Source organism: Anabrus simplex, chromosome 5, assembly GCF_040414725.1.
Source record: "Anabrus simplex isolate iqAnaSimp1 chromosome 5, ASM4041472v1, whole genome shotgun sequence".
Taxonomy (NCBI): Eukaryota; Metazoa; Arthropoda; class Insecta; order Orthoptera; family Tettigoniidae; genus Anabrus; species Anabrus simplex.
This window is the reverse complement of record NC_090269.1, coordinates 327677202-327704882: the sequence shown is the minus strand read 5'-3', so window position 1 is coordinate 327704882 and position 27681 is coordinate 327677202. Positions and strand designations below refer to the sequence as shown.

Below are 27681 nucleotides of genomic sequence, written 5' to 3'. Positions count from 1 at the left end.
ATCTGCATCATTGGGACACGCAAGCCTCCCCACTGCGGCAAGGTCACATTGTTCGCAGAGGAGGGAGGATAGGTTACCTAGGAGAATAATGGACTCTGCTATGGGGGGTAAGAGAAGTAGGGGGACACCAAGGCGACGATGGTTAGACTCTGTTTCTAACGATTTCAAGATAAGAGGTATAGAACTAAATGAGGCCACAACACTAGTTGCAAATCAAGGATTGTGGCAACGTTAAGTAAATTCTCAGAGGCTTGCAGACTGAACGCTGAAAGGCATAACAGTCTATAATGATTATGTATGTATGTTTGAATCGCTTGACTAGTTGAGACTCCACTTGTGAACGTTCCTGTGGGCGTTTATAATTTTCTTGATGCGACTGGCAATAACACGTTCCCAAATTTTTAGTGCTGGAGGCGAGTTTAATGCCTCTATAGCTCCTGCATTCTCTAACTTCTCCCTTCTGCTTGAAGATTGGCACAAAGTAGCTGGACATTGAGGAACTGCTATGTCCCTTTGGAATTCCTCGTTTGTTAACGTAAGGATTTTCATTTTTTTGTCCGTATTGAACTGAGATTACAATAATTAAATTTTTAGGGTCCACTTATTCAATACAATAATAATGTTGTTGAGATGTAATTACAACATTCTAAAATATATTCAAGACTAGTTTCGACGCATTTTTTTTTTTAGTCATCTTCAGCTGTACAAAGAACTCTGAAAACAGCAAATTGTATAACAGTCTCATGATAAATATTAAGCTAAAGGAAAAACCCTATAATGTCTACATTTAAAAAAAACATATAATAAAACCTTTAAATTACAATGTTTAAATGTTCTTTCTTTTCCTGCAAGTTGAAGACTTGCAAATCAAATATATACTGGATGTTGAGTAACTAGTCTCAAGTTGATTCATGTCCTTGTGGACATACGGTACTGAGTTCAAAATATTTGATTTGCAATCTATAATAATAAAATAGCTTGTTTCTTAAAACATTTTATACAATGATTCAATTATAGTTCTTAAACTGCGTTTCTCACATGGAGCCATCTTAAAATAAACATGAATATAAACAGCTGAGTGAGATTTAAGTTTGACCATACTCCTATGTCTACAGGCCTTTAAGGTGGAAACATATAAAAAATTCTTAAAATGTAAGCAGGAACTATGTTTCCCAGTTCAATTGTGGAACCTGTGAATAATAAAAAACCACTAATAGTAATTCAAAGTGAGAAGTTATAAGACCCTACTCACAGACATGCCAACTTTCAAAAGTAAAAAATCAGGTAAAATCCAAGTAGTGGATCCATTGTTCTAACAGTCTCTGCAGACACCTTCCTAACAATAGCCATCTTGTGCAAACATGTTTCAGTATCTTATTTGTTGCCTTGTTGTGATGCTCTTGCAATTTCTGAAGACATTCCTTCCTCATACAAATCTTTTCAAAATAGAAGATGTCAACTAATAGTTTAAACTGTTTGTGTCTTTCTCAGCAGCCAAGTTAATCAAATGGCATGAGCAACCCAGTACGAAAACAGATGACTGTACTTCCCTTAAAACAGCAGCAACTCCATTCTTCTTTCCTATCACGGCTGGAGCATTGTTGGAACAGAACGCTACACAATTTTGAATTGGTATTTTGTAACACTAACTGTGAAATTACCAAATTACCAATATTACGTCCCGTTGTATCACCCACCAAGGCTGCGACAACAACACTGAGCTAACTATCTTTTCCTGCTCTGCCACAAAACACATGACAATATGGTAAAACTTAGCATTACTATTATTGCTCCCATCCGCAGCTAAAGAAAAGGGTCCACATTGCATGTAACTAGCAAGTTCACTTTTGAATCCGTAGCCATTGGTTTGGAAACATTTTACGAAACAAGCACCAGTATGTTCGGCAGCAGCTAGCAGGATATTATGTTCAATTAAAAATGAAGTGAACAAGCATTCCGCTCTTACTATATCAAGGTCGGCTCCAGAGGAGGTAAAAACCAAATTAATTTTCTGACCGCCACCTTTACATTTTTTATTGGAGAGGTCTTTGACAGATTGAATGAGATTTACTAACTCTGTTCTTCCACCGTGAGAAACGTTTAAATCACACAAGCACATGGAACAGAATATGAATATTTCGCTGTTCCGCGATCGTATAAAACAAGGAAATTCAGCAGAATATGCCTCCCTAAAAGATTGATAAAATCGTTTCTGAGTTTAACTCATTACGAACACCACTAATCACAGCCTGCTTACTTGTTTGGGAACATCACAGTGAAAGAAGTAGCTGCTGAGGTCGAACAGGTGACAAAAAGCTCAGTGATAATCGATATTATTATCGATACATTTACCGGTTGAATTTCAAACACTGAATATCGTATTACCAGCCACTATCGAAAGTCAAACAAATAAAATCTGACCACAGAAAGCGAAAACAAGCGTGGATATTCAAAATCCGTATAACATTGTTCATCCATATACCCGTAAAACACACTCAAAATCTGTACATTTTACGGAAAAACTGGAATACTTGGCAGGTATGCAAACTACACCAAACTCCAATGACGTCGCTTCTTCTATCATGGTCGACGGTGAGACCATGCACATCAAAAACTTTTCTCACCCATTGAAAAATGCTAACATAGACAATTACAGCATTACCTCATGATTCCATACTGCAGAGCTTGGTTGTCTCCATAAAAATGTCTTTAACCGCCATGACTTCAATGACCAGACTAGGCCATATGTTTTGACAACAATGCTTACGGAAACAATTCCAATGCCTGGAAAAATACCACAAGAGCTATCCTAGAAAATTACTTGAGTAAAATAGCAAGGCCATAGATCCAACGTGAGTATTTAGGAAGAGGCCAATATCATATGAGGCAATAATTATAATCACACATATCAATTATAAATGTTCATGGGCTACCCACATTGTCCACATGCCTAATGCATGCCTTTCAAAGCAAGTGTATTGAAGGATGGACAATGTAGCTGGGGAGGACAGTAAATACGATAAAACAATGTTCTAAAGTTTGTTCAGAAGATGGGTCAGACATGGGAGGATGCAGGGTCCTATCAGCCAATATGGCAACATATTAAACACAGCATTTTGAAAAACAGCAATGATGGCACAAGTTCGATAAAAGATATCGTAGAAAAGAACGAGAAAGCGACAACCAGCCTCTAAAACTTGGAGCACTACAGCGCTTGTGATTCTACAAACCGCTTTATGTCTCACCGACACAGATAGGTCTTACGGCGACAATAGGACAGGAAAGGTCTAGGAGTGGGAAGGAAGTGGCTGTGACCTTAAGGTACAACCCCAGCATTTGCCTGGTGTGAAAATGGGAAACATTCTTCAGGACTGCCAACAGTAGGGTCGAACCCACTATCTCCCAAATACTGGATACTGACCGCAATTAAGCGACTGCAGCACTTTGAACACAACTGAGCCTCCCATTTCCAGAAAGGGAGACCATGGAAGTTCAATTTTTATTTTGTAAATCATCTGACAGATGGTGCCGTGTTACAAGTTGTAACCCAATCCAAATTAATGATTGAATATCGGCTACATTTTCAGAACGCGTTAAGACCTAGGTTGTTTCAGGTCTAGAAAATGTTCTGTCCATTCATGAATTCAGGAGCAAGACTCAGCAAGCCCACTAGATAAAAGTGCTATTTCGATGATACAGTTACAAAGAGTGTTATGTCCATATATTTGGTGAATCATTAAATTCTGCCAGTTTAAATATTTTCTACCATTGCTCTATGTGGGTATTTCTTTCTATCAACAGGTTCAGTTGTGTTACTTGTTTTGGTTGTTTCATACATTTTTATGAGCCCTTCATGAAGAGTCATAGTACTAACAAAAATTGTTTGTGTGTATTCATCTGTATTTTTTTCCAGTGAAGGTCTGATTTTGTTTTGTACTGATTGAGTTATACTAGTCAATATTAGTTTAACACATTTGTATAAAATGCCTGAATTTATCATCCTTTAACGTTCACCATCTTGAGTAGTTAAATACTGTTCCAAAGCCTGTTAGGTCCTACCTACAGAATCAAATACTGATGCTTACCAATGCTTAATTACAAATAAACAATCAAGGTATGATTTCAGGAACGTAAAGTACCCAATAAAAGTAAACAAAGAAAGTATATGAAAGAAAACAAATGAGAGTTTTTTTTGCATTTCTAGAAGGAATAGAAGGAATGGTGAAAGGCAAACGAGGAAGAGGAAGGGAAAAAAATCAAATGTTGGACAATATCCAAGGAAATACTCGGACATGAAAAACTTGGCGCAGGACAGGCAACAGTGGAAGAGGTTCATCCCCATGACAAGACCTGCCATAAGGCAGAATACCTAGACTAATAAAATTTTGATCGAAGGACATAGCAGGTTTTGGAAATGGGACACTCAATTTTTATATTTTATGTACCAACACTGAAGCTTTATGCTTTCACTTCTAGAATATTGGTCTTTCAATTCATCTCCATAACCAGCAACACTGATGCACTCTAAATACAATCATTATACTCTCAAGAAAGTTAATTGCTATAATGATGACATTTGTTTATTTATTTACCTTACGGCTTCTAGTGCCGGGAGTACCCAGGACATGTCTAACTTGTCTGGTGCAAGTCTCTCTATTTGACGCCCATGGGCGATCTGCACATCTGGGAGATTATGATGATGATGATGATGATGATGACAATCAGGTAGGGAGAGGGTGAAACCCAGTGTCAGCACCTAGCTTACTACACAGTCAATGACTGGTACGATGCAGTTTCGTAGGGTATAGAAGAAATGATTTTTTCTGGGCTTGTTGGCCAGGGTCGAATTGGGTCAGTAACACACAACTTTCACTGGAAACTGCTCCCAGCATTTTCGAGGGGTCTGAATATCAAAAGTGGACCGCGCTACAAGCTTCCCACATTAATGGCAGCAGCACGCAGTTCGTTGTGTAGTCCGGACTGTGTGTTAAAGGGATGCTTGGTTGACTGTGGTGGCTGGCAGTAGTTACTTGGTTTGTTGGTTGTGCTTTCCCATAGCTGTTCTCCTGCTCCTGCGTCCACTTAGTTTCTTTATCTTCTTGTTTTGAATATTGGTATCCAAACTCTGTTACCTCCTCCAGGCTGCTGACATGGTTAGCATTAGCGTTCCATACAACACAATACCTTAAAACCTGACAAGCATATAAACAACACACCTTTATCACCTTTCCCTCTGATTATGTTGTCTGATGGCATATTGAAGAACAAAGGAGTTTAATCTGCATTACCAACTTCTAATTTCTGGTTAGTGTTCCCTTTGCACAGTACAACTATAAACTTCTGAGATTTGTAGAAACTTGTCTTCAAAATTCTTTGACGTGCTGACAAGATGATGCCAGTCTCCTTACCAATAACCCTCTCTTCTCCACATAGCGACTCTTCCGCCCTCTGTAGCTTTGAACTGTGCAGTGCTAATTTCCTTCTTTCTCGCAATATTACATGCTTTGAATAGTGACCCATCATGGACACATTCTACTTGCGTCAAACTTATGTTTTTGATAATTTAAAGTCAGGAAGGCAGTATTCTAAAAACACAAGGGAACAGCAGCTACACAGAGCCCCAATTAAGTGTGTTCATTTATCCTCAGTTACATCTATTTCTGATGGCTGTACTGGCCAAATCAAAAATCGTGTTGGCATTATGTTATGCCAACAATGGCAACAGATGAAGTATTTGATTGATCCACCAATTTTCTCGCATCAGAGGTAACAGTTATTGCCTTTTGACTAAAAATCTTGGTGTTGTGAAGAGAACTGTAGATTGAATGTACTTGTCACTGAATTACACAGAGTTAAAAGGAATGTGCTACCTGTGAAATCACACAGAACATCCCTAGAGAGATGAAGCAGTAGTTTGCAATTTCAGATTTCACTGACTCAGAAGCAACTATGATTAGAGACAAAAAGAGACCCGATTTACAAAACACAATAGGTTGTACAAAGGACGTACTATTTTGTTTTACACTTTATTTTTTTTCTACCCAAATGTGAAGCATATTACACATCAGTTGTTACGTCCACCTTCTCAACTATATCTTCTTGTAACTGTATGCACTTTTGCCATCAATGTTTCAGTCTCTCCAGACCTTCCTGAAACCATTCTTTTGGAGTGCTGCGTACCCATGCCTTGACAGCTGTGTCCAGTTCTGCAAAATCTGCAAAACGGTGACCACGCAGAGGTTTAGGAAACACAGAAGTGCAACCCACAAGCCCAACATTCCATACGACTAACAAATTGTGATCAATGCAAATGCTCTTTCTGGGTTACCATACATGTTTTACAAAGCTAGCACCTAATTTCAGAAAAACTCATGCCTATGAACAATCCAAACTTTTATAAATATGTTTTTATGTATGTTATTCATGAAAAGACAGTGTATACCAAGTTTCCAATTCGATGATTGCCCCCAATCATGAGAATAATTTGACATGTTATCGTCGTATGACATTCTTTGTTAGATCTAGTAATGTTTTATGATTGCATGATATGTTATATGTGATTGTGTGACCAGCTGAAGATGACGTACAAAGGTCGAAACCAGTCCTGTAGTTTTAATTTAATAAAATAAGTATTGATTAGGTGGAAGTCGTCTTCTCATTGTATTATGTACAATATCATTACGGAAATGAAACTTACAGATCAACGAAAAAACATCACTGATCCATAGTAGGCAAATTGCCTGCATATAAAAGAACCAATGTAAATAGAGAAAGACTTATTAGTATATATCTACACTCTTCAAAAAACTTCCTAGGAACCAAACTACATGGGTATCCCTAAATCCAATCTGTGGGGAGAAACAACTTGACCACAGACAGTCAGCAATGGAGATACTTAATGAAAAAGTTGTCAAGAGCGCAGTTTTAGATTCAGACCACTATCTACCTCTCATTAAATACCAAATTAGGCCAATATATAGAAGAAAGAGTCAATATTGACCAAAAGTTCGACATACAAAAACTATGATATAGATGTTGATTCCCATAGGGAACCTAAAATATTTGTCCCGAATGAGTAAATACCACCAGGAATGAGTCAGCTGGAAAATTTATAATGTCCAATAATAGACCATTTATACTGGTAATACAAAAACTAGCTAAAGAAAATTATTTCAAAACACGTTTGGAAAAGAAAGCACCCAAAACGTGGGCAGAACTTCAAAAATATATAGCACAGACAGCAGAGGAAACCATTCTCCTTAGGAAAAAAAAACAAACAGAAAACATGCCTGGTAGAATGATGAATGTGATGAAAAATCCTAAAAAGGCAACGAGCTTGGAACATCTGGAATGCAAATAAAAATGATAAAAATTGGAACAACCTTAAAAGTAACCCAAAAGCTTGCAGAAAACGGCCTCAAGAAAATCAAAATACAACATATGAAACACCAACTAACATCAATGGAATCAAACTTCAAACAAAATGCAAAGGGACTATTACAAAACCTTCAAAGGTGATTTGAAAGAATACACTCCAAGTTTACTTTACACAGATCCAAAAACACAGAAAGCTGCATTTAATAACGCTGAGAATTGCAAAATACTTTGAAGAACTACATAACTGCGATCCACCTAAAGAGAAATTTAATTTTGATACTATAATCTCAATACCACCCGACTCAAAGCCACCAACAGCAAAAGAAATAGAAGTATAAAAGAACTTAAAAATAACAAAGCACCTGGGGAAGACAGAGGGAGATAGTTGCTGAATTATGGAAATATTCAAGTGACAATATAATAATAATTATAATTTCGTGTGGCTATTTCTAGCCGAGTGCAGCCCTTGTAAGGCAGGCCCTCCGATGAGGGTGGGCAGCATCTACCATGTGTAGGTAACTGCGTGTTATTGTGGTGGAGGATAGTGTTATGTGTAGTGTGCGAGTTGCAGGGATGTTGGGGAAGCACAAACACCCAGCCCCCGGGTCATTAGAATTAACCAATGAAGGTTAAAATCCTCGACCGGCTGGGAATCAAACCCGGGACCCTCTGAACCGAAGGCCAGTACGCTGACCATTTAGCCAACGAGTCGGACAGTGACAATATGATATTATGTTTAACAGAAATCATCAATGAAATTTAGAAAACGAACAGTTTACAGTCAGAATGGACAATGCATTAATATATCTGCTACATTAAAAAAAAAAGAAGGGAAGCACAGATCCTACCAACTATAGGGGAATCTCCCTCCTGCTTGTAACCTACAAAGCGCTATTGAAAAGAGCAGAAGAAATACTTGACCAGCAACTAGGACAGTAACAGGTAGAATTCAGACCGGGACGGTCACGTGCAGAACAAATATTAAACTCAAAGAATATAACAGAAATGAGGAAAATCAGGAACTTGAAATATGTAGTTACTTTTGTGGATTTTAAGAAAGCCTATGACTCAATTGATAGAAATACACTAATTGACATTATACAGAATTAGGACTTGATAATAAAATAACGGAAATAATTAAAACAACATTAATAAACACAACATCCAAAGTAAAATTTAGGGGAGAGAACTCAAAACCTTTCAAAATAAAGTCAGGTGTAAGGGAGATGGTTTGTCGCTTCTACTTTTCAATGTGCAAGGAGGAAAGCAATTGATACTAAAGGTATTCAACTAAGAAGATCTCCAAACAAAATTACTATAGATTTTCTAACTTTTGCAGATGATATGGCATTAATTACAGGCTCACTGGAAAATGCTCAAGAACAAATCAGAGAATTGCAAAAAGAAGCATAAAAAACGAAGTTCATGACACGAACATCAGTGATGACCCCCAACATAACGCAATTCATAACAACACACTATGTAAAACAAATTGCTTTAAATACCTAGGAGAACGGATAATGAACAACACAAAAGAAAAGACAGCCATAGAAACCAGAGTACAAAAAATGGAAAGGATTTCTGATACGACAAGAAATGTATATAACGAAAAATCCTTATACTGGAACACAAAATTAAGACACTATCAGTGGTCAGATCCGGAACTCTATATGCAGCAGAGGCACTTAAACTAACTAGAACTGGAGATCTCGAAAAACTACAGAAAGTTCAAAGAAGAATTTTGAAAAAATAATACTAGGAGCTAAAAGAAATAATAATGCAGAATTACAGGTTAAGGCCAAAGAGAGAGTTATATTTGAAAATTAAAAACGTAACTGATGTAATGCAGAAGAGACGACTACAAAGCGACGACTGGAAAGCAACAGACTAACTAAACAAATCTTCAATTTGCTGAACAGTTACAAATCCAGACCCACATGGTTTGCTGAAATTGAAAAAGATATGAAGAATGCTGGAATTAAACAAGACACAATAGAAAACAGATAACTTTTTAGAGAGTAATTGAAATGACGGGATTTCAGGAGAAGAAACTGACAACTAGAAGAAAGTGGACTCGAGAAGAGAGAAAAAAAAAATACTAGAAGGATGAAAGAAATTTGGAAGCAAAGGAAATCAAATACAACGAAAAATATCCAAAGTTGATTTATCGTACCCTCGAAAGAAGAAATAGACAGTGGTCTGTACTGAAGATATTTTAAATTAATACTGCAGTCTTATGCAATGGTAATAAGAAACCACATCACTGCTCTAGCAAACCAATGGAAATGGTATTATTTATCAGAATTAAGAGGCGGCCAGAGCTGGAACGGCCGGCCACCAGCTCAGTAGTTGTTGTAACATGGGTCAAATGTTTGTAAGAGGTTTTATTAAGAAAACGGAACAAGGTAAAATTATTTTGTTTTTATAGTGCACGGTAGTCTGTGATACACTTTTAGAGTAAAAGCATTTCAAAAAGAAGCAAATATAGTTATAAAAATGGTAGTTAAAATAACGAATCTCCATATAAAATTGAGCTCTGAACCGTGGTTTTCCTAAACTTGTTTTAAGTCAAGATGGTGTTCAAATCAGAAGCAAACTCTACTGTAGGGAAGTTTATATTTTTCTCTAAAGGGCTACTTTAACATACTTTAAAATTAGGAATTCTTTATATATTTAATCGTGATTTTAATAGAGCTCTGCTTATTGACTTACGAGTGTCGGCCAAATTCTAGTGCTGGTAGTTCAGCCAGTTTCCGTCAGATGCCGCAGCGTCACTAAGTCTTGTCCTTGAAGAGGGATGATGACAGATCAGCTCTTACCCATGCAGGGATGTGGTGAGTGAGATCTTCAGTTGCTATCAGTCGCTTCCTCACCCTTGCTCCATGACAGTACTTTCTTACTCGCTAGTTGTGGTATGACCTTTCAAAAGCACGTTATATTTTGTCGTGTTTTATTATACCGTGGAACTATGATTAGTGGAATTTTTAATCCACTGTCGGCAGCCCTGAAGATGGTTTTCCGTGGTTTAACATTTTCAGACCAGGCAAATGCTGGGGCTGTACCTTAAGGCCGCGGCCGCTTCCTACCCCTAGGCCTTTCCATCCCATCGTCGCCGTAAGACCTGTGGCGGTGTGACGTAAAACCACTAGCAAAAAAATTAACATTCATCGACCTTATTCTTTAAAACACGCCGAAAAATATGACAAATATGTTGCTGAAGAAAACCATGAAATTGCGAATGAACTTAAAACAGCTGCGTTATCTGAGGTAGGTGTTATCCAATTTCATTGAATTTCCTGTGTTATATTAGTGATGCAATGACGCTTACTATTCAAACTAAGACAATTAACTTATTTTTATTGGTAATTGTAGGTTGGAGGTGAATTGTCAGTTCGAATAAGCTACAACATATCTCACTAAAAGAATGGCTAAATGGCGTAACGTTACAGAAAGAGATGCAGTAATGGTTGAGAATCCGCATACTGAATAGTAGTTGCTACTAATGTTTCTGTATTATCTCTTGTGTGTATACATTTATAAAACGATTTTAAGGTGTAGTAGAAGAAGAATAAAAATGGAATTAATTGCTATAAATATATGTTGTTCCTCTTTCAGTTGTAGCCTATTACAATATGGGCAGTGGCGGTTATAGATACTTAAAACGGGGGGGGGGGGCTGTTTGGAATTGCAAGTCTTGGTAACAGAATTCAAAAGAAAAGTAAACATGTTAATGAAAATACAATGGGCAACATTAGCACAACCATTAACATGTTAATGAAAATATAATGGGCAACATTAGCACAACCATTAACAAGTTTATTTCAAATACAATATATCTGTAAATTATCAATTTCTTTATTAATCAAGGAATTTTAAAATAATTATTTCACTAAAACAAAGGCCCCACCCCGCCAGGGCTAGAATCGCCTCTAGATATGAGTTTAAATATGCATTTGTTACTAGTGTCCACGGTAACTCACCGCTGCACTGCTTCCCCTGCTCTTGATACGAGGCTTGCAGGCGGACCTCCCCTGTTTCTGCATTACAACCCTCCTTGAGGCTCCGTGAACGTGTCACTGTTTGTAATAACCATTACAGCTTTGACAGATAGTACACAACCGTTTCGGGAACACAACCGTTGTTGAACGAACAGTTACAAGAATATAACCGCTTTTCAGTTGCAGTGCGGTGGTGATTATTGTTTTAAGAGGAAGTACAACTAGGCAACCATCCTCTATATAACTCTAATCAGAGAGAAAAATGGAAGGGATTCGACACTTCGAAAAATGAAGCTATCAGCCAACGAGGGACAAGGGCCTCGAAGGGCGTGAAAATGAAAGACTCCATAGGCCTCGTTGCAAAATACCATCGGGGTCGGAAAAGAACAAGAGTTGACCAAATGTGGTCGGATAGGATAGATGAGAGAAGAGAATATCGTCCACTGCAGCTGGTTATTCAAGGGAAGATACAAGGCAAAAGAAAACCAGAAAGATGGCGCATTCCTTGGATTGATAAGTTGAAAACTTGGTTCAACTGTTCCACTACTGAGCAACATCCAAAGCAAGACTCTCTATTATGGTAGACAATCTTCTGAAACGAGATGAACTGAGCTCGATAGCTGCAGTTGCTTAAGTGCGGCCAGTATCCAGTATTCGGGAGATAGTAGGTTCGAACCTCACTGTTGGCAGCCCTGAAAATAGTTTTCTGTGGTTTCTCATTTTCACACCAGGCAAATGCTGAGGCTGTACCTTAATTAGGGCCACGGCCGCTTCCTTCCCACATCTAGCCTTTTCCTGTCCCATCATCGCCAAAAGATCTCTCTGTGTCGGTGCGATGTAAAGCAACTGTAGTATTATAAATTTGCTCATTCAGGACAAATATTTCAGATTCCCTATGGGAATCAACATCTATATCATGTAAAGCAACTGGCAAAAAAAAAAAAAAAAAAAAAAAAAAAAAAAAAAAAAGAGATGACACTTGAAGAAGGATAGATGAAAGTGAGGAGCCCGGCACAAGTAAGTGGAAATAATGCTAGGACTCAGCTAAGGGCTCCGTGGTCTCCAATCCAGACTCCCAAGTTCAGAACCCATCGGGCCCCCTTTAGTCACCTCTTAAGGTAGGAAGGGGATACTGGGGGTGTTATTCTACTACCCCCACCTACATAGGAAAGTTGCAGTGCCCCTCAGCTGTTGCTTTCTTCACCAGCACCGTTTCAGAGTTTCATAACAGGTAGGTATACAAAACCGTCCTTTACAATCCTTGTATTTCTTGGAAATGGGGTTTTCCGACGTAACTAGAATAACTCACAAGTCAGATAGGTCATTCCGGAGAGCAGCGCTGCTATTGGCTAAAGCGCCTGACGTCACCGAGAGCGAGAATGAAGTGGTATTTTCTTTTTTTTTTTTTTGCTTAGTAGTTACTCAGTTACACTCCACTCAAGTCATTAAATACAGAACCAATGGATCTTTAGATGCTTTAACATTTATTATTTAAAACTTATACGAAAACATACGAATTCAAATCCGTCTTTGTAAAGACAAAGAGACTCTAACAACGGCTCGAAGGATGGAACGCAGGCCTCATGCCCTTTGGCAGGTTCGATCCTGGCTCAGTGCGGTGGTTTTGGAAGGTCGACACAAAGAACTCTCTCTTTTTTTTTTCTTTTTTTTTTTTTTTACGTCGCACCGACACATATGTCTTACGGCGACGATGGGATAGGAAAGGCCTAGGAATGGGAAGGAAGCGGCCGTGGCCTTAATTAAGGTACAGCCCCGGCATTTCCCTGATGTGAAAATGGGAAACCACGGAAAACCATCTTCAGGGCTGCCGACAGTGGGCCTCGAACCCACTATCTCCAGATTACTGGATACTGGCCACACTTAAGCGACTGCAGCTATCGAGCTCGGTACAAAGAACTCTTGCGGAACAACTCTGCATCTCCGAAAACACGTTATTTGATCGAATCCAAATTTTAACACAATATACAATGGGATGTTTTATACATTGTTCATATATTTCAGAACTGTTTGTTCCCAAGGAAAAAAAAGCTGTTATAAATGTGTAAGGATTGTTGTTTTACTCAGGGTTGTTGGAAAATTCCGTTCTTGGTCGCGTTACAATCTTTATCGTATGTCCAAAGTATCACTGAGTGACTAAAAAATGAGTAAATGAATTCTTTTATAACAGTTTGTATTTTCATTGGATAGAATTATATTATGTATCACTGACTGGGCGGTACAGGGAAAGGCGTGAGGCAGGGACGGGGTTGATGCACTACTTCATTTCAACATCAGAAACGGTGTCCGGCGTGCTGGCCTTTGGTCACAGAGGTCCCGGGTTCGATTCGCGAGAGGGTCAGGAATTTTAACCATAATTGGTTAATTTCTCTGGAATGGGGGATGGATGTATGTGTCATCTCCATCATTTCATCCTCATCACGACGCGCAGGCCGCCTATGGGAGTCAAATCAAAAGACCTGCATTTGGCGAGCCGAACGTTTCTTCAGACACTCCCAGCACTAAAAGCCAAACACCATTTCATTATTTTTGTTGGAAACAGTACGTTATTTTGACTGCTGACTGTTTTGCTCAGCACCAATCCAGGCTGAACAATTTCCTGGAATGTTTCGCATTCCGTACAAATGTCAACATCATCAGCTCCGTGCAAGTACTGTATCACAACTTCCTGGTGACACGACTATGTGACACTGGAGGGTGAGAGGGGAATTGCTCGTTCGGCCTTGGCCTTTCTCACTGACATCTTTGCACCTGCGATGTATTTATCAGTGGAGTTAGCTGTCAACAGCAACGAGACTAGTGGCGATATTTTGAAATAAAAGGTGGATCTAGACCTGACTCCGGCCGCCTCTTGAGAATGTGCCGACAGTTGCCATGGGCACCAAATACTTAAGGAAAACGTAGAGGAAAAAAATACGTAGCTCTTATTCCCCATTCATCTCAGAATTTGTGTGTGTACCACTGTCGTTATGCTGCTGGACATTTAAACGCTTTATAGCAGTTACTTTAACGCTGCACACTTTGCAGAAGAGGGTTTTTCTTTTAGTAGAGAAGCATTCCTCCCCTAATGCAATTTTGTAATTTTGCACTTTCACTGCACATTCTTATGTCAGCTCTATGACTATTAGGGCCGATTGTATAAACCGTTTGATCTTAGATCAGAGACGAAATTGATCTCAGTTCACGCAAAACTCGTACATTTGTATTGTATAAACGTTATTCTGAGATCAATTTGCACTGAACTACGATCAACTTTGACTGGAGAAATTTCTCCGGTCAAACTCTTTGATCTTAGTTCATGGAGTTGTTTTCTACTTGAGATACAAGAACAGCTGATTGTTAATAAAATATTATCTGTGTTTTTACGATAAATGGTAAAAAAAAAAATACACTGAAGTCTAACCTCAAACATTGCTATAGTTGTCCGTATATAGGCAATATTGCGCTTCTTTTGTTACTGCAGTGTAATGTAATAATTCTGTAACATGACCTCGATAAATTGCTTACGTTATCTTATCTCGTTCGTATTTTACAGATGTCTGATTACTCTGATTTCTCGGATATATCTTCTGATGATGAAAATGATGAATTTTGCCGGGCTCCGCGTGTCTTCTGTGAAAGAGGAAATCCAATGGAAGAATTAAGTGATAAGAAATTTAAACTGAGGTATCGCTTGGGAAAAGATACAGTGGAACAGCTAAAACTCAGGTAATATATAAGTAATAATAATAACAACGTAAACGTTTCCACCTTTTCAATACTAAAATATATTCACAAAATTATAAATTACACGGTACTAGTTTCGACCCATCTAGGGGTCATCATCAGCCGTATTGGATCAAAGATCACTTTTGGCGAAATCCTAAGAAAATGTTATTTTAAAGAATAACAAGTGAAATGAGATGTTATTATGGTAATAGTTAATAATACAAGGAATATACATACTAAGAGGTTTTTAACAAAGAATAAAGTATAAATGGGGTGTTGTAAAAATTATAATCATGGAAATCAGTAAGTTCTTGTATTGAAATGACATATATAAAATTATATATGGCTTAGGAAGAGGGCTTAAGGTGGGGCTGAAGGGTGCGGGAGAAAGTGTAATTGTCTTGGAAAAGGACCTTTGATTAAATTTAGGATTGAGTTTAGGTTGGCTGCATTATTGTTTCTGAGGAAAGTGATAAATAGATCGAAGAGTATGTTGGGTTTCTCTGAGATTTCATTGAGATTGTGACTGGCATTAGAGTATTGGTCTAGGTGTATGTAGTAATTTTCCATTATGTTGAGTAAAGGGCCCTTGTTTGCTAATACGAGGATGTCCATGTCTTGTTCAATATTGGTGAAATTATGGTTATAATCTTGCATGTGTTGGCCGATGGCTGAAAACCTGTTCGCTGCAAGAAGAGCATTGGAAGAAATTCCAGTACCTGCTGCAAATGACGTTCATGGAAGAGAAAACACTGCTATAAGGGCAGCAATTATTAATAATGTATTTAGGTAACAATATTTACAAAAAATTTACAGTTGGCTATTACGAAAAGTGGTTCAAACTAAATTATACGAACAGTTTACCTGCAACAAAAATAGACAAAAACAAAATGTACTTTACAACTATATGCGTCTAACCCAATGTACTATGCAAATAAACCCAGTTTTCCTTATTGTCCAGGCCTAACTTTCTCCTTTTCATTAATATTTCCATTTTTTAATTTCTAGCCACATACGTATAATATCTCCTGGGGGTGATAACGCAGAAGTTTATAGGAATCGTCATGAGTGGTTTTCGTTAAATGGGCTTCAGATGGGCTTTGCGAGCCAGTGATGCTAAATATGGATGTGGCTTATGAGCGGCTTGCGAGCACCAATAGAAGAAATTAAATTTTTCCATGAGAGGGACTTGAACAAGGAACTCCCTGCTGATAGGCTCGGCTCTCCCGTGAGTGGGGGCAGTAGAATAACACCCGCGGTATCCTCTGCCTGTCGCAAGAGGTGCCTAGAAAGGGGCCCCAGGGGCTCTAAACTTAGGGAGCGTGGGTGGGAGACCACAGGACCCTTAGCTGAGTCCTGAAATTGTTTCCACTTTTGTCAGGCTCCTCACTTTCATCTATTCTATGCGACCTACCTTGGTCAACCCTTGTTCTTTTCCGACCCCAACGGTATTAGGGTTGCGAATCCTAGGGAGTCTTTCATTTCACGCCCTTCGGGGCCCTTTTTCTTTTTTTTTGCTGACCTTCATTTTTGAAGTGCCGCATCCCTTCCATTTTTTTTCTCTCTGGTTAGTGTTATATAGAGGATGGTTGCCTAGTTGTACCTCCTCTTAAAACAATAATCGCCACCACTCGGCCCATAGCGAGCACGCTACGGTACTACGGTGGCATTGACTAAAACCCACAGCGTATTGAGGTTTGACACTCATTTTTCAGCATGGCTCTCAAGCCCGACCAAGCCACGTGCAGATTTAGCAACACCGCCTCATATAGCCCATTTGAATTCGTCCACGTAGCGATCTGATTGGCAAACTTGAGCAGCAGATAAAATGACAATGGCACGAGATATCGACATATGAGTGACGTAAGCGTTTCACGTTGTTTCTGACCTCCTGTACATATTTTGATTTGTTGCTTGTTCATTCTAGCAGTTCATTACAAAATGTAATTTGATTCACCAGGCAGGTACAAGGTCAAGAGCAGTATGAAATAACTGCTGCTGGTTTTGAGATATATTTATACTTAATATGCGGGTACATCACACTTCGTTACAAAACAACTCAACATCAAAATGTAAACTTATCATTACATTCACGTAAACCAATCATCTAGAGCACACAACATGCACAGTTAGACTATTGCACACAGAACACACATTACATCCATGTTTTTTATGTCAGCAAGAAACAAACAGAGCTTCCATTTGATGAAGCAAACCCTGTTTTTTTCACCGATTGTAATATTTTGAATCTAAGTCGTGGAGGAAGGATTGTTTGAATGAGCACATTCATACGGAAATAACTTGTGGGACAGAGATTTTGAATGAAGGACTACAACATAAATTGATCTTTTGTAGATCAGTCTTTTGACTAATCCCCACCGCAATCGAGTATAGAATGTCAGCAATGTTTTCCTCCCTAAATAATTTAACTTCAAATGCTTACAGATTATGTGTTTGCTTCATTTAACATCGTAACAGTATCTGGTAAAAAATTACTACACTCCCTACATCTTATGGGAGCTTGCTAGAGTTTTAGTTGTTATAGTTATCTTGTATGTATGTTCAGTCTTCAGCCCTAAGGCTGGTTGGATCCTCAACAGCTCTGCCATCAGCTGTCATAGATGGCCTAGGCATCACTGAAGAGGCGTACTAGGGAAATGAGGAGTGAGGTAGTTTCCCGTTGCTTTCCTCACCGAGCCAGAAGTTGCTATTACATATCAGTCTGCCAAGCCCACTGAAATGCATGCACTAACCGACCCTATGAGCAACATGTTCACACCATTCATAGCAGAGACTGGCTGCACATGGAATGGCATTACTAGCATCGCTCATACCTCAGTCACTTTCATATTGTCAAAGTCAAGGATAAGACAGAGACAGATCAATGAAAGTAACAAAATTGCTCTAGCCTATACCAGAAGACATGGTGCACTGTAAACACTAGGTCCTGCCAGCAAAGGCATATAGTACCTAAATCGTCTTTTCAATTTTTCTTTTTTTACAGTTCAAAAAATATTCTTCATCGGTGAACATTGTCATCATAACAAACAGCATCTATATGATACACAGAAAATTACTATACACCACTCATCTAGATATGACAGCACGAGCACAAAGGGGTTTTGCACACAAGGCATGTTAGAAATGTATTGTCATTCCTTAGTAACAAGGGTTGGGTACTGATAGTAAGACAGGCCCATTGAGCAATACAGGACTGAGAATGACACCTTCTAATTTCTCTCCTCACATCCAGTGAGAAGTGACAGTACGGAATGAAAGGACTAAGATAATGAATTAATATTAAATAATAATAATAATAATAATAATAATAATAATAATAATAATAATAATAATAATAATGAATGCTATGAAAAGACAAACTTGTTGGTATGTTCGCATTGCACTCTTGTATAACATTTTCACATTGAAATAATTCGTAATACTGTAGATTAGTGCAATTAAACAAATTTTATAAGCATATCACATTTCAAAACATGATAGCTGCAATTGTATTAAGTGCGGCCAGTATCCAGCATTTGGGAGATAGTGGGTTCGAACCCCACTGTCGGCAGCCCTGAAGATGTTTCTCCGTAGTTTCCCATTTTCACACCAGGAAAATGCTGGGGCTGTATCTTAATTAAGGCCATGGACGCTTCCTTCCCGCTCCTAACCCTTTCTTATCCCATGGTCACCATAAGACTATCTGCGTCGGTGCGACGTAAAGCAGCTTGCTAGGCTCTCATCGGTTTAACCGTTCAGCGTTCTCCCCATAAATTGTCGTCAGCCGGGTAATACTACGTAAAAAGCGAATATGGTAAAATTAAAATTTTATTTCCCGTAGATCATTAATCAGACAGGTAAACATTAACTGCAAAATTGAACTATTTTACTGTTATTACAAACAAGACATAAGAGTATTTTGAACTTCATGTTCTAATGCTCGTTCATAACCATTTAACTCCGGAGCGTACCACTCACTTGCTGTGGAGTACCATACAGGTTTGTGATGTCATGTGGAATAGTGCGTTTGCATGTGATTCCACACTAATCCAAATGCAATTATGCTGACAATAATGATGATTTATCATTTAAATAAACAGGTTTACCGTATTTATGTTTTAATTTGGAGCGCAAATGACTCAAAAATGTATTAATGTTATGTAACTAGCACACAATATCTACGTTATGTTAGTATTTCTTAGTACGTAAAACAACGGGTTGTCCAGCAGATCATAGACATAATAGATACTTTGTACTTGTCGAGGGTGCAAGATTTAAGGTGTGTCAACCACATTCTCATGCTATGAGGGCAATACTAATTTTTACTTTTAGTTAGAAACATGGAAGATACAGGATTGAGGGTTATTTACATATTATCTCTAATATAATCTGTACAATTGTTCAGGTTTTGTACACTGATGACAGCACCTGTTAACACTAGTGACATAAAACTCTGTTTCTACGTACGCACATGTTTAACAAACCATTCCTAATTGTTCCAGTACAGTTTGATACTGAGCTGAGGACTTCAACTGTGCCACCAAAAGTAATGTTTATAGGAGAATCAGTGCTTCTCATATATAAAATATGCAGTTTACATACGATGAGGTCAATAATTATTAAAATATAGTACTCATGTGTATACTACTACATATTCAGTCATTTACACAGTGGTTAAAAATGAAATCAAGTTATTTATTTACAGAATGTAACTTACTTTCTCAGACAGGCTTATTTTGTCTCATATACTGCTAACCGCTCTTTCTATCATTATCCTTCCACTAATGTGTATTACAAGGACATTTATTTTTGTTTGCTCCAACCTAATAAAATTACTGTCTCTCTTAAGCTCAACCCCTCATCCACGTTGTGGGAGGTGGGTGATGGCATGAAGTAGGGGATTGCCTGTAGGGGAGATGTACAGCGGGATCTGTGCGTGCCCCATGACCACTATGGTGGCCGTGAAGGCCGTACAGAAACTCTGAAAAGTGAAGGCTAACGGGGCTCTGGTGAAGTCCTCAATGGCAGATGCGGTGGAAAAGGACACCTTTGGAATGGCAAAGCTGGAAGATGAGGCAACCCTCTTCCTGTGGGGTTTAAAGAAACAAGGGGAAACTCTGCCTTGTGGTGAAAAGGGATCTTCAGGAGCTAAGGGAGACAACCCCTACAGAAAACAGCAAGCTTGGAGGCTCAGGTGGCAGCCCCACCACCAAACTTGGGTTGCTGTAGGCTAATAACTCGCACAGCCTTAAATATAGATTATTAAAGAAACTGAAGTGAAACACAACCAGGAAGTTACCTCCAAGATGTATGAATACAACTGTTAAAGCTATTTGTTCTCAGCTACGTCAAACCATCTTTCCATTTTGGGAATCTGAGAAGCTAGCTATCCAAACTTCCAAACAGCTGAGAGAAAGAAAAAAAAAAAAAAGGCTGGCTGAGGGAAGTCAAATCAGCTGAACACATACTTTCTGAACGCGAGACGCTGGGTAGAATCAGACTGTCCACCTAGGACTACCAGGTGAAGAGAGAGAAAAAATCCAAGAAGACCCAATAAGAACAGCCTGCAGCTTTGTGAAGGGAGCAGGTATATCTAGGCGGGAATGAAGGAAAAACATGGTAGCAAAAGAGGTCGACGCTAATTGGGAACTAATATTTAGAGGCCCCATGAAGAAAAGAAGAAGAAGACGAAGAGGGAAGTCGGATATCCGTTTTTCCTTCTCTTTTGTTCGCTGCAAGAAAAGCATATGAAGAAATTCCAGTACATGCTGCAAACAACGTTCATGAATGAGAGAACAATGCTATGAGGATATCAATTATTAATAATGTAATATTTATGAAAGTATGCAGTTAAGCTATGTATTGTGAAAATGGCATAATACAGTTGTACGACTAACCTAATAATTGCAATAGTATATCTACAAAAAAGGTAAATTTCAATACAAAAGCTTAAAAAAAATGTATTTATTTTACAATACTTGCCCGTATTAATGTCACTGTACTATTTAAACTCTGTCTTCCTTGTCCAGGCCTAATTTTATTTTTATCTCTACAATTTCTAACCGTTACATTTCTTCATCGAGGTTTAAGGTCTCCATTTTCACCCTATGTTCATCTTGTAAACATTCCATTTTCATCTTATGCTCCCTTTCTAAACATTCCAATCTTCTTTTATAAAACACTCTCTTCATGTCAAGTACACTGTCCCCAGTCTTCCTTCTCTTCGGCGACCTTGACTTTGTGACTTCGATAGCTGTTTTTGAGGTGGAAGTAAGAACAGTGTGCAGATCATCTTGTAGGTCTATTGATTTGGAATCAGAAACCTGAAATAGAAGAAACAAAGATGTGCAGGCCTATTGCTTGCCGACAAATTTAACTTATGTTAAAGGGACTGATGTAAGTTTTCTTCACTTACTTCAATACAGGTACTTTCTACCTCAGTATGGGCTGGTATATCTTCCAACAGTATGAAATGTTCCCTCTCCTGTGCTGCAATAGCTTGCGACTCATCTGAGGTAGTGACGGAAATATACTCATTGCCGCCGTGCAACTCTGAAACAAAACAGCACAGGACTATATAGACACACCTCATCAACAGGAACTTTCTTTCAAATGCAACAGCAAAATTATTTCGGTTTAAAAGGCAGGCGATACAATTATTTAGGTCTCTATAAGATAGCATCTTACACAGTAAAATGCAGCTCACCTGACATAACCTCAAGATGAAAACTGGAGTCGTCATCATATGGATTGGCAAGGGGAGAAAATTGCGCCTGCAGGGCAGCAATCAATTTCTGTCCCGTCTCATCCACGGTTGGTTTATTAAAATAACCACCTCCTGTCTTGTTCAGCTGAATCTTAAAAAAATGCATTAGGTTAATATTTGGGTTTTTTTGTTAACAAAACATTTCCATTATATATTTTATAACTTACCTTATCATGGGCAAATGCTTTCTTTGTTCTCTTTTTTATATTCTCGTAGCACAACTTCAATGTTTCAAAGACTGATTAGGCCGATGTATGTTACGAGAACTGAAATCTGTGGCAACATTTTTCCATGCATCCTGCTTTTGCGCGGATGTTATTGCATCCGTCATTTTTGACTCTATAATGTCTTTATATTTATCCAAAACAATTTCTACTAGGAAAGCCTTATCCTCCTTTGAAAAATTAGGAGAACGGTCCTTTTTCCGCTTAATTTCAGGCATAACTTTCTTCTTTTCACCACAGCACACGTGAATACGAAGGAAAACAGTCTCAAAATGCGCGCGGCGACCAGCGATATTCAGCTGTTTCTGCACTGTTGCCAAGTGCTCACATATGAACAGGAATCAAAATTGAACTTCGAATATTTGATCTTAGGTCTCTGTTATAAAACACAACATCTGTCTGATCTTAGATCATTTTCCGAACTTAGATCAAAACTGATCTCCAGTCAGTGATGTTTATACAATCGGCCTTCAATGTAACTATGAAGCCTTGAAAAGTTTCTCTGCTAATTTTTTTTTTGTTTACGTCGCACCGACACATATAGATCTTACGACGACGATGGGATATGAAAGGCCTAGGAGTAGGAAGTAAGCGACCATGGCCTTAAGGTACAGTCCCAACATTTGCCTGGTGTGAAAATGGGAAACTACAAAAAAAAACATCTTCAGGGCTGCCAACAGTATGGTTCGAATCCACTATCTCCCAAATGCAAGCTGACAGCTACGTGAATCAAGCCGTGCAGCCACAATGCCACAGACACATTTACACAAGCAACATCAGACATCACAATCAAAGTACAGAACATTTTTCCATGCAAAATATGACCTTAAACAACTAAAATGACCAAAATATGACAAACAAAAACAATAGTAAAATATGCATGTATTTGCCCTATAAAATGCTCAAAAATGTCCAATTTGTGCTAAATTCTAACAACATGGAAGATAGGGGAGAATGATATTTCCTCAACAACCAAACCCTACTTAACCAATTGAGCTACATCAGACTCGATACTCTTCCCAAAATTCTACTGAAGTAATAATGTTTTGATGATTTAGAACCTATATGAAGAATATGATATTATTTCTAAGAATAACAGTTGGAGAGCTCACCCACTCATACCGATCACTTCAGTACATCTCTCATAATAGCTCAGCGAAGTGTAAAGAGGGTTATATAATAAAAAAAGGAAAAAACCACTGTACATGCACATCTACTCCTACAGGTCTATATAACATGTATACTATGCCATGTAGCCAATTAAAAGAAACCAATTAACCAATCTTGAATAGATCAAATAATAAAATAAGGCCATAAATCTACTTAATTAGAAATACTCCTAAGGAGAAACTTTAAATAGATTAAATAATACAATAAAGCCATAAATCTACATAATTAGAAATACTTCCAAAGAGAAATATGAACTTGTAGATATTGTAGTTTCAAGATTGATAATGAATAGAGTCTATCCAGGAGAGAAATTGGTATAGCCTATGCTTAGGGTCCTACAAACAAACGGCGTATAACATATCAAGTTTATACATCATTACAAAAGCACACCTTGGAGAAATTGAAAGTAAAAATTATTTTGAGGATATTTTAAAACATAGAAGACATGGACCATTTGAGCTTATAAAAGTTGGAAATTTTCATTAATTAAAATATTTCAAGAGACAGAGTGACCTATTTTTCCTGGATGATGAAAATTTTAACATGAAATATCAATTTATGAGAGCATGCTCAAGTTGTAATAACACTGTCAGAAATAAGGAAAGATCCAAGTTCTCACAGCACTACGCATATAGGCACGGAATGAGATAAGTAGTTCATCATCAGTAACACAATTACTAGCAAGAATAACAGTCCGATAAAATACGTATACTGTATTACTGTTCTGTTCCTGTTTATTCAAACATTTTATTGTAACTTTTCCTTTCCTTCTTTCTTTATCAACAGATACAAGATGATTCAGCTGATCTTCATGGTACGAGTCAACAGACTATAGCGAATATTTGTTGCAGGGTAGTTACTGCTCTCGCTTGCAGATCAAATGAATTTATTGAGATGCCTTCTACAATGCTGAACAGAAAGAAGAAATCTTGTATTTTACAAACATGTGGGTTCAAAAATATTCTATGTGCCATAGACTGCACTCATATTAGAGTGAAAAAAGGTACCAGAATAGGTATCACAGTACTAAATCAATCCCCTAGGTGTTGAAATAGTATGCAATGCATCCTTGTGCATAAGGGATATTGTATCAAGCTGAAGAGGAAGTATGTATGTCAGCAGAATTATTTATGGAAGTTGGATTGTGCACAATTTTGACAGGTGTATTTAAAGCAACATATTTTATGAGATTCTGGTCATGTCCATACACCATACTTGTTTACTACAGTTTTAAATCCCAGCACTGCTAAAGAAGAAAATTACAACAGAGCACACATACGTTTGAGAAATGTAGTTGAAACATGTTCCGGGGAATGGAAACAATGATTCAGGTGTTTGCAGAGGGTTTTCAATAAAAGTCTGAAAACTTAAAAAAATTCAAAACAAACGCATTGTAGCATTTGCTGTGCTACAAAACATTGCTATTGACACAGGTGAAAACTTGATGACGAACCTATGATTATTCCAGAACAACCTGTTGTCAGAAGCAACCTTTAATGATTTTTTTAAAAAGAAAACTGTCTGCTGTCTGTCACCTCGTGTTGCACTGTCTTTTTAATATACGAAGTTCATTTGTGGTACCATGTAACTTCTCGAAAGGGTTTGCTGTATGTTAACCAGCAAAAGCAATCATAGCGGCGGTGTATGAGATGAAATACATCAGTGAATTGCAGAAAGAGATTTATAGATCTTCCAAGAACAGTATATGAGCAGTATAGTTATTAAACACATATACCACATCTATTAGCAAGGAAAATAGATACACATGCATTAAAAAACTGTTAGGATTTTTATTGGTAAGCCAGTTTGTAAATGTAATGTAACAGACTATAAAAGCACTGTCAGATCATATATTTGCCTTCAGAATGCCACACAGCGTTTAACAAAAATTTTAAATTATTCTTGAATAAGTAAAACAACTTACCTCAGATTTGGTATCCAATGTGGGCTGGTCACGATGCAGACACACATGAGCAACCTTGATGACATGTTCAAGCTTCCGTGGTTGTTCTTCCACCTTAGCAGCAAGGAAAAGAGATGCTGCTGCCATTGCATTCCGATGAAATTGAGTAAATGAGTGGAATACATAAAACCGATGCATGTACACAATCGCAGTGTTAATGCAGAGTTGAGTACTAATTTTATAGTTAAGGAACTTTACAAAATACCCTATAGCTTTGAATTCTGTAAGAGAAATACACCAGATAAAATGCAAATACAAGCAAAAGAACACAATGAAGAAATTATATAATTTAAAAATTTGGTACATCTAGGCCCGGTTTCTTCAACGAATGTTAAGTGTTAACACTGCTGTTAAGGAGACATAACACACAATTTAACAAAATGGTCGTCTCATCAAGAATTGTTAACTCTAACAATTGTTAAATCTTGTGTTAAATTAACCTAGCAGCACTCCTGTGTTAAACCTCTTAACAGTTGCTAAAATTTCAAAATGGAGACATGTAGAAGACGTAAGTTTGAAGCTTTACTGCCATATGAGGATTATTTATAAACTGAAGAAGGCAAAGAACGACCCGTACTAAGAAATAATGACCTTTTAGAGTTGTCAGAAGAAAGATTTCTAATTACTGAAGCCATAATGAACAAGGTACCTACAAGACGATATAGGTTAGAGTTTCCAACAGACTGCAACTTACCAATCTCTCCACTGCAGCAGTTGCTTATAGATTTTACAAGGATGGGTCAGACCCTGCGTCCAATCGATTTCAACTAGCTTAATTTACCTGCTGGGGAATACTCAACAGTAACTCGTGTAGAAGGGTTTGGGTCAATACCGTACAGTTTTGTTTTCGAAATAAATGAGGATGAATGTCATGAGGCAGGATCCTCTTCGGACCACGTGGAGGGGATAGAAGAACACTAAAATGCGAACACATTTAACTTGAACTTGTTAGGTCCGCAACCTAATAATTTCCGAAAAAATTACGAATTCCCGATTGTAAAGCACCGCGTATATACTTGAAAAGTTGCACATTAGTCAAGTGTAGCAGTGGCCGAGTGGTCATCGTACTTGTCTACAGCCACGACGATGGGAGTTCGAGTCCCGCGTTAGATTACTTTTTTTTAAATACAAATTTAATTATTTCTGGGAATGTGAAGGTAAAAATGCGAATAAAAGTAATGATCAAATTGCAGTGGAACTTTATTTCCTACCTCAAATTAATATAGTCCGCCTCTGTGGTGTAGTTGTTAGCGTGATTAGCTGCCACCCCCGGAGGCCCGGCTTCGATTCCTGGCTCTGCCATGAAATTTGAAAAGCGGTATGAGGTCAGGAACGGGGTCCACTTAGCCTCGGGAGGTCAACTGAGTAGAGGAGGGTTCGATTCCCACCTCAGCCATCCTCGAAGTGGTTTTCCGTGGGTTCCCACTTCTCCTCCAGGCAAATGCCGGGATGGTACCTAACTTAAGGCCACGGCCGCTTCCTTCCCTGTCCAATCTAATCTTCTTTCCATCCCTCCACAAGGCCCCTGTTCAGCATAGCAGGTGAGGCCGCCTGGGGGGGTACTGATCATTCTCCCCAATTGTATCCCCCGACCCAAAGTCTCCGAGGGAAAAACCGACCCTGGAGGATAAACAGATAAAGAAGAGATCCAGCAGTAACTGTGAGAACGTTCAGACCTATATTAATTTCAGGTAGAAAACAAAGTGTACCGGTACTGCAATTTGCGTAATATTTTTGTTCCAATTTTTAAATAACGTTCCCTGAAACGAGACTCGAACTCACGTCTACGACGCTCGCAGACAAGTACGATGACCACTATGCCACAACTCCTAAATATATACGCCTTGCATTGGAATCGGGGTTTCATCCATTTTTCACAAATTATTACGTTGCGGACCTGACATGTTTAAGTCAAATTTGTTCGCCTTTAGTGTTATATCACCTCCACTTCGTCCAAAGCGGAGGTTTGTAATGACATCTGACCTCGAGACGCCTTCCATGTAGGCCTAATTGTAGGGGCAAAAGATCTTCATAGGTCGACGTCCCGAACAAATAGTTTTGTTTTTTTTTTAAGAAAAAAAGGCCTAATTGTAGGCGACTATGTTCACGAGGGCAAGAAAAGAGTGTGTAGAATTCTACAAAGAATTCTTGCTGCCATTGCAGCATTAACAAGGCACTACATTATTTTCCCCGCAATAAAATAATGCCCGAAAATCATTCAAAACATATCAATTATCACATTTTCCCGGTGATGTAGGAACCTTAGATTGCACTCCTACAAGAATAGGCTATATAAAATGTGATATAACAGTCCGTTATTTCATTTTTTAAGCACTCTCGCATAATTTTATATTAAAACTATAACAACATTTGTCTCGCATTCATCATAATAACACTGTTGTTGCCTCTTATTTGACATGTTTACTTCTTAGCTGTCTCCGCTAACCATAACCTATA

The 27681-nt window shown here is 38.2% G+C and overlaps 2 protein-coding genes across 3 annotated transcripts in view; both read right to left on the bottom strand.

Annotated features, from left to right (window-relative positions):
- Positions 1–27681, bottom strand: part of CycT (Cyclin T) — a 376049-nt gene that overhangs the window by 326394 nt on the left and 21974 nt on the right. The window contains exon 2 of one of the 2 annotated variants that reach the window (XM_067147571.2): positions 25186–25396. The exons of the other annotated variant lie outside the window; for it this stretch is intronic. Within the exon in view, the coding sequence (XP_067003672.2) occupies positions 25186–25396 (211 nt within the window). The remainder of the gene's footprint in view (positions 1–25185; positions 25397–27681) is intronic. 2 annotated transcript variants of the gene reach the window in all.
- LOC136874063 (uncharacterized) lies at positions 21099–23123 on the bottom strand. The gene is made up of 3 exons (XM_067147581.2): positions 21808–23123; positions 21517–21653; positions 21099–21424 (listed from the first exon to the last, which is right to left on the bottom strand). The coding sequence occupies exons 1-3, from the start codon at positions 21971–21973 to the stop codon at positions 21167–21169; spliced, it is 561 nt and encodes a 186-aa protein (XP_067003682.1). The 5' UTR covers positions 21974–23123; the 3' UTR covers positions 21099–21166.

Coding starts and splice junctions, on each gene's coding strand:
- LOC136874063 (XM_067147581.2), bottom strand. CDS start 21,973: ATGCATTTTTTTAAGATTCAGCTGAACAAGACAGGAGGTGGTTATTTT. Junction 21,654..21,807: donor TCATCTTGAGGTTATGTCAG/GTGAGCTGCATT, acceptor GTTTTGTTTCAG/AGTTGCACGGCGGCAATGAG. Junction 21,425..21,516: donor TAGAAAGTACCTGTATTGAA/GTAAGTGAAGAA, acceptor CTTCTATTTCAG/GTTTCTGATTCCAAATCAAT.